This window comes from Peromyscus maniculatus, chromosome 4 (genome assembly GCF_049852395.1).
Source record: "Peromyscus maniculatus bairdii isolate BWxNUB_F1_BW_parent chromosome 4, HU_Pman_BW_mat_3.1, whole genome shotgun sequence".
In the NCBI taxonomy this organism is placed as follows: Eukaryota; Metazoa; Chordata; class Mammalia; order Rodentia; family Cricetidae; genus Peromyscus; species Peromyscus maniculatus.
In genome coordinates, this window is record NC_134855.1 from 57304242 (window position 1) to 57311244 (window position 7003).

The window sequence follows — 7003 nt, forward strand, 5'->3', positions numbered from 1 at the left end:
AAGGAACATCTGTGCCTGCCTTTGAATAAAAGATGGTGGCATGCGAGTTACTCCCTGACTGACTGAAAGAATCCCTATGCTTAAGAGTGAAATTATAAACACAAAATGAAAAAGCAAAAGAGTGAAATGGGATCTTCATCCTTCATTTCCACGTTTAACGAAACCCACAGTCTAGCTGTCTTTGCTTTCTGTTTTAAATGTTGAGATGCTTAAACCACTGTTCTCCGTTCTTCGGTTCACTATAGCAACAGTTTTTAGTTTGCATGGAGATGTCTAATTTTAATTACAGGTGAAATTGAGCTGCTTAATAGATCAGATCAGATCTGAATGTTCACTTCATGATGTCCTGTACTGGGGAGGCTAGAAGTATTCAAATATTAGCATTATGTCTCTCAAAGTCAGAATGGGAGAAGAATTTAGGGTAGGAGAAGCAACAGCTTGATTCCAAAAGAACTGTTCTGATTCATTTGGAAAGAGACTGCTGTGTTTGGGATAAAGGTGGGACCAGCTTAAATGTATTTCTGTGTATTATGAAGGCTGATGGAAAACATGTGTAAATGATGTATTTTAAATTACACTCATTTTTTTGAACATTGAAATATCCCTTACTGCTACTGTCACAGCTTGATGTGGCCCCATTGGCAATGTTATTACTGTGGCTAATTGTTCCTGTCCATTAGATTACTCACATTTTTCTGGAGCAGCTTGCTAAATGAGGTCAGCTTTCTGGAACCCTTAAATCACCAATGAGAAGGAGATTAAAGGAACATGGTTGGGAAGGGAGGTAGGCATCCAACGTGGCATCCGAATCAGAGAAGGAACAATGGAGTTACTAATGACAGTAATCAGGGAACCACAGCAGAGCCAGAGCAGAACTGCCAAAATTGCTATTCCCTAGGAATCCAGACTGTTAGTCATTTCTCATGGGAAGGGAAATGCCAAACAATTGTTTAAGTGGACTTACCAATGGACAGAAGTTAAGTTGTGGTGTGTGTGTGTGTGTGTGTGTGTGTGTGTGTGTGTGTGTGTGTGTCTGTGTGTGTGTCTGTGTGTGTCTGTGTGTATGTGTGTGTCTGTGTGTGTGTATGTCTGTGTGTCTGTGTGTGTGTCTGTGTGTGTGTGTGTCTCTGTGTGTGTCTGTGTGTATGTGTGTGTGTCTGTGTGTGTCTGTGTGTGTGTCTGTGTGTGTGTATGTGTGTGTGTGTCTGTGTGTGTGTACTTATGAAATTAAAATCCAAAATGCTAGGGCTGCATAGGAGCCTGGGGAGCAATATACCTTCCTAAAGTAGAATACAGATAGTATATTCTTATGTACAAAAAAAAAATCACTAACACTTTTGTGGAAAATTATTCAAGTAGTCCTAAGACACTTACAGAACAAGTATAAAATGCCATATTTTCTGGGAATCTCTCAATTATTTAGTTTCCCTACAATATCAGATATATAATTTTTGAAATTCCAGCACTGTTTTGAAAAGAAGTTATTTAGTTCAGGAAAATGTATAAGTAACAGAACACTATTATATGCAATTTTTTTTTGTCTTAAATGGGTAAACAAATTAAACTAAGGTATTTTGGGGTCTTTCTGGCTAATAACTAAGTAAATCCACCTAAAAATAAGAGAAACTTCTGACAATCATTTCAACAAATGGTAACAAACACACAGGTTAAAAAAAAAAAAACCCTACCCCAAAAGTGAAGAAATGTAAAGAAAAAGCACAGTCATTTGTCCGGCTTACCCTGCAGCCCAGTATTCCAAATCATGAAGCAGTGGCGAGGTCTATCTGTTATCTATGAAGAAGTGGTGACCCCTAAGCAAGATGACACACTGAACATTGGACAACCTCAATTTTTTACTTTCCAACTAGTGCTTAACACTTTCAACCCAGCAAATACCAATGTTGATCCTCCTCAGTACAACTTGATCCTCCAAGAACCACTTTTCCAAGAAATGAAACAACTGTTCTGATTTTCAATACTATTTTTATTGCAACTGCATGAGTGTTTTCTAAATTGTGCATTACACCATAATACACAGGATTACAAACAAGAATACAGTAAGGTCAACTCCAGTAGTACCAGCATCACATCTCAGACAGCACTTATTCTGGACTGCATTTTTACATGCAATAGCTATGGTTCTAATTATGAATCCAATGGTTTGAATTTTATTTAAGCTACTGTACTAACTGACTACATACGGTATAAATCCCAACATTAACAACCTGAATAAATTTAGGCTCAGATTTATTACATGAATAGATGACAAACCACCATTTGTTTTGACTATGTATAAAATCATGCATTTATATTTTCTGGAAACATCAATAGCTTCAGACACTCCATGAAATTATGGAATTCAAAGAAAAGACTAAAATGAAAGAGTGCAAATTGTTTGTGATAGTCAAGCAGCTTTTGATTTAAAGGAGTGTGAGTGTTGGCATCTATTTATAATATGTATATACAAGCTTGTGCAAGTAATGAATGGATCTGTTTTGGGAAGGAATGCATCTCTCTTTTCATCCTCTTGAGTGTTATGGGTCTGGTTTCTGTTTTAAGGAGAGGGACGACTTTAAAGTGAAATGGATTGCTCAAATTGTGCAATTTGTTGTGTTTTGTTTTGTGTTTTTTTTTTTTACAATTAGAGAAGAAAGAAGTGCTAAGGCAACGCAATAACTTTCTAAGCACTTTTCTGCTGGTTTAAATTAGTTAAATTATTTTGTATAAATTAGATATAATTCTACTTTTCTGATATGTATAAAAATTGATGAAGCTGCATGGTTTTAAAATAGGAAATCCACGTTATAAAAAGTCATTAAAAATTCTGTACAAAATCACAACAAAATAATTCAGCATGGGAAAGGTAACAAGTAGTAAAATGCTGGTTGAAAAATATATATTTATATATATATTTTAATTGGCCCATTTCTAGTTCAAAAATTGCATAGATCCTAATTATTGCTTGCTTTTTTTTTATCCCGATCAGATAATTAATATGATCTGAATACAGCTACACGAAATTCGTGGTACACATTTTCATTTTTACTTTACTGTAATTGTTATTATTTTTAAAATAGAAGAGCTATAGAAAACAATACATAAGGTGAACAGGAACTTTGATCCCCTGTTTCTTCCAAAGGCAGTAACGACAATAAATACATATATCACTTGAAGCTTCTTCGAGTATTTGCACTTTGCAGCAATCGTAGCAAAAAGGCTGCCTTCTGTAAACACGACAGTCACTGTAAGCACAGTGGGTTCGTTTCCCAGGAAGGGTGAAACTGACGTGCCTCTAATCGTGAAAGATAGCATTGAGCTGGGCACTCATGACTCGCTCGTGATGCGAATGGCTATCGAAAGACATGATATTGTCTATGGGGATCTCGCAGCGAGGGGCAGCGGCCCCGGAGAAGATTGATCCGTGGCTTTGGGGCCCTGCCAGGGTCGCTGCAGGGTAGTGCATGGTAAAGGCATAATTTTTTTCAAACTCGGCGGATGGTTCGTGTTTGAAAGAGAAATTGCCATTGATGCTGAGCGGCGGGCTGAGGGGTCCGTCAAAGGAAGGGCTGGTGCAATCAGTCAGGGGGCTTTCAAAGAAGGGCTCCAGGGCCGCGCTGTAGGCGTGTGGAGGCGGCTTGACGTGGAAGACATGGGAGCTGTCCATGGTGCCATAGGGAGGGCTCGGTAGCCCCGGGGACTGATAGGAGTAGGGGTGCACCGGGAAGGAAGCGCTGGCTGTCGGCAGATGCGGGGGCATGTCCGGGTTCTGCTCAGGCAGGAAAGTCCGGGGGTTGAGCTGCAGGCAGCCAGCGACCAGGTTGGTGGTGGGCTGGGACAAGCCTTTGCAGAGTGTTTGAACGAAGGAGACCAGGTCAGGGCTTTTGCCAGAGCGCAGGATCTCTGACAGAGCCCAAATGTAGTTTTTGGCCAAGCGCAGCGTCTCGATCTTGGACAGCTTCTGGGTCTTGGAGTAGCAGGGTACCACCTTGCGCAAGTTGTCCAGTGCTGCGTTCAACCCATGCATGCGGTTCCGCTCACGGGCGTTGGCCTTCATGCGCCTTAATTTAAAACGCTCTAGGCGCGCCTTGGTCATCTTTTTCTTTTTGGGGCCCCGTCTCTTGGGCTTTTGATCATCCTCCTCCTCTTCCTCCTCCTCCTCTTCCAGGTCCTCATCTTCATCCTCCTCCTCTCCTCCGTTTCTCAGAGAATCTTCCTCCGCATTCATGGCTTCGAGCTCGTCCTCCTTCTTGTCTGCCTCGTGTTCCTCGTCCTGAGAACTGAGACACTCATCTGTCCAGCTTGGGGGACCTTGGGGCTGAGGCTCGCCCATCAACCCGCTCTCGCTGTATGATTTGGTCATGTTTTGACTTCCTGTATTCAACAGGGAGAGAGGCAAGCAGAAAGAAGAAAGGAAAAACAAAAAAACAAAACCCCACTACATTTAAAAGCTAGATAAGCCTTCAGCTCCCTCTCCCTAATCCTGCAGAAATGCACACGAATAGAAATACACAGGAGTCCACTGCAAAATGGATGCCTCTAGGAAAAGTTAAACGCAACGCTTCATGCTGGCATGTTTATGATGCCTCGCTGCTGCGTAGTAGATAGTGCTGGCGTTGTCGGGAATGGCAGTGGGTATGTTTCCTTTCCTAGTGATCAACTTAACTGTGTGCAAGGCGATTGACTGTCTGGCCTGATGCCTGCCGTGTGTGGAAACAAGTTCAGTGTACATGTTTTTCTGCATGTGTCCCAAGTCACTCCCAACTCACAAAAACGATTCGTTTGGAAATGGAACATTCTGAACCCATCTCTGTTCTGGATTCTCAATACTTAGAGGTTTAAATAAATAGAAGAGCCATTACGTAATTTACTAACACTGACCCCGATTTTTAAGAAGATTATACAGGAGGGAGATTGGAGAGCCAGTGCACGAGGGGAAGTAGTTTCTGCCAAATTATTTTCCTATCAACGGCACATTTGGCCACAGAAGTGGGCACAAGTCCTCCATCCGTCCCTAGCCTTTCTTTCCTCTCCTCACACCCCCTGCTAAATTCCCACCTTGTACAAAAGCTCTGGCTCCCAGGCGAGGCTCTCCCACGCGCCGGGGATCAGGTGCCGAAGGCTCCTCTCTAATAAACAGCCCATTGAAAGGGCCGCCTGCTCTTTATTGGGGCTTTTCAAAGTTCGCCTCAAACCTCCCTTTAAAAGATTGAGTAATTACAATGGTCAGCGACTGGCGATGGTGAAGGTGCCGCTTCTAATAAGGACTGTAAAAAGCCTTTAGTAAAACAACCGAATGTCTGGCCCCAGCAGAGGCTGCTGGGGACTTGGCTGCCTCTGGGACAGTAACAGGTAGCACAAGTCCCCTTTCCTCTCTCTCTCTCCTCTCACACTTGAGCTAAACTATCTCAGAATCCGATTCGTTGTCCAGGGTGTGCGTACTCCATCCCCCCGACATAGATGGTTTCATATTCGCAGTGCGCCTAAATATCTGTACACAAAATAAAACTCTGGGCAGCAGGCATTTTTCCTCTCTTTTCCTCACCAGAGTAAGTGAGAACGTGAAGTGGTTGTTTGCTTTGGGGACTTTCAAATAATCGCTTACAAATAATTACAGTTACTCCCCCCCCACCATAAACATCCTAAAAGCTCTTATACTATTAAAAATTAAATTTAATTAGAAAGCCTGCAGGGGGTACTTGAGTGCTGGGACTCATTATGTGCAAGTACTTGTGGGCAATTACGGGGAGGGACACTGGTCTCAACACATAGACAGCCGGCTCCACGAATGTGCGCATGCAAAGTACCAAGGTACAGTTCTTCAATTAATGCTTTTATTCTCGAGAGAGGAAAAAAATAGGAATCGTAATTACCTGTTGTTAGAAGGTCCTGAGCAGTGACGATCTCATAACCCTGGAGCTTCGGGACACCGTGCCTTCTGCGTGGGCGAATTCCTCGTGTCCCGGCGGCGCGGGCGCTAGGGTTATATAGCCGTGTTGCTGATGCTGAGCGCGGGCGGGGCCGCGAGCTGAGCAGCGAGCAGGTCCCTGCGCCCCGCAATCGCGCACGCGTCCGGGCTGAGCGCCTCCCGCCCCCACTCACCCCTCCCCAGAACTTCCCTCCCGCCCCCTTCCACCACCACTCCCCTCACCCCCACAGTACCTCCGCCCCTGCTCCTTCCTCCCCGGCATGCGCCATATGGTCTTCCCGGTCCAGCCAAGAGCCGGGAACCACGTGACCTGCCTATTTGTATGCCGTAGAGCGCTCCATTCCGGCCCCTTTGTGGCCAGAAGAAAGTGGCCCATCTGTCGCCAGTTAGAGACTCCGCGGACCTGTTTTTACCCGCAGGAGAGATTAACCCTTTGTGGCGGCAGAAGGCAGAGGCCGTAGGGGAGGGGTTTGCTGGAGGCGAGCGGGAAAGGTTAAGATCCTAGCCTGCCTTAGCGCGGGAAGGGTGAACCAGGCACAACCAGGGAGACTGAGGTGCGCTGAAGAATCTCCCCTTGACTGTGGTCTCCGGTGCAGCTTGACTCTCTGTCCTCTCGGAGAGGCCCATCTCTTGGCTTCTATCCCTTGGCAGACGCTTTGCTCATTGGCACCAAGGGGTGGCTGGCTTCTAATCTTCATCACCCCTCAAGGCAATAGTATATTTCATATAAAAATGACCTCATCTGGAAGCGAAGCTTTCACTAGTTCTCAACCTTTCTGACTAGATCACCCTCTCCCAATCTCCACAAGACAGAAATTTTGTACCTGCCACTGGACTTTCAAAATGTGATCCTTTGTATCCTCCTAGTCTTCAGCTGCTCTTGTCCCTGGAGACAAGACAGTCTTCAAATCTGACCACTAGAATTTTGTGCCTAAAGCTAGTTTTGCCAGCAGGCCTTGGCTCCATTGGCCTTCAGAAGCATTTGTAGTAAAACATGACCTCACCTAGCCTGTCTAAGAAATGCTGAGATTCAACACCCCTGTGGCCCCAGCTCGGCAATTCACTCCTGACATAGAC

At 44.5% G+C, this 7003-nt stretch overlaps 1 protein-coding gene across 1 annotated transcript; it reads right to left on the reverse strand.

Annotated features, from left to right (window-relative positions):
* Nucleotides 1-1973: 1973 nt before the first annotated feature.
* Nucleotides 1974-5955, reverse strand: Neurod1 (neuronal differentiation 1). The gene is made up of 2 exons (XM_006972503.4): nt 5871-5955; nt 1974-4371 (listed from the first exon to the last, which is right to left on the reverse strand). Exon 2 carries the CDS (start codon nt 4358-4360, stop codon nt 3293-3295), a length of 1068 nt encoding a protein of 355 aa, XP_006972565.4. The 5' UTR covers nt 4361-4371; nt 5871-5955; the 3' UTR covers nt 1974-3292.
* Between the last annotated feature and the right edge of the window lie 1048 nt (nt 5956-7003).

Bases quoted from the DNA above. Each gene is read 5' to 3' on its own strand.
- Neurod1 (XM_006972503.4), bottom strand. From the start codon at position 4,360: ATGACCAAATCATACAGCGAGAGCGGGTTGATGGGCGAGCCTCAGCCC.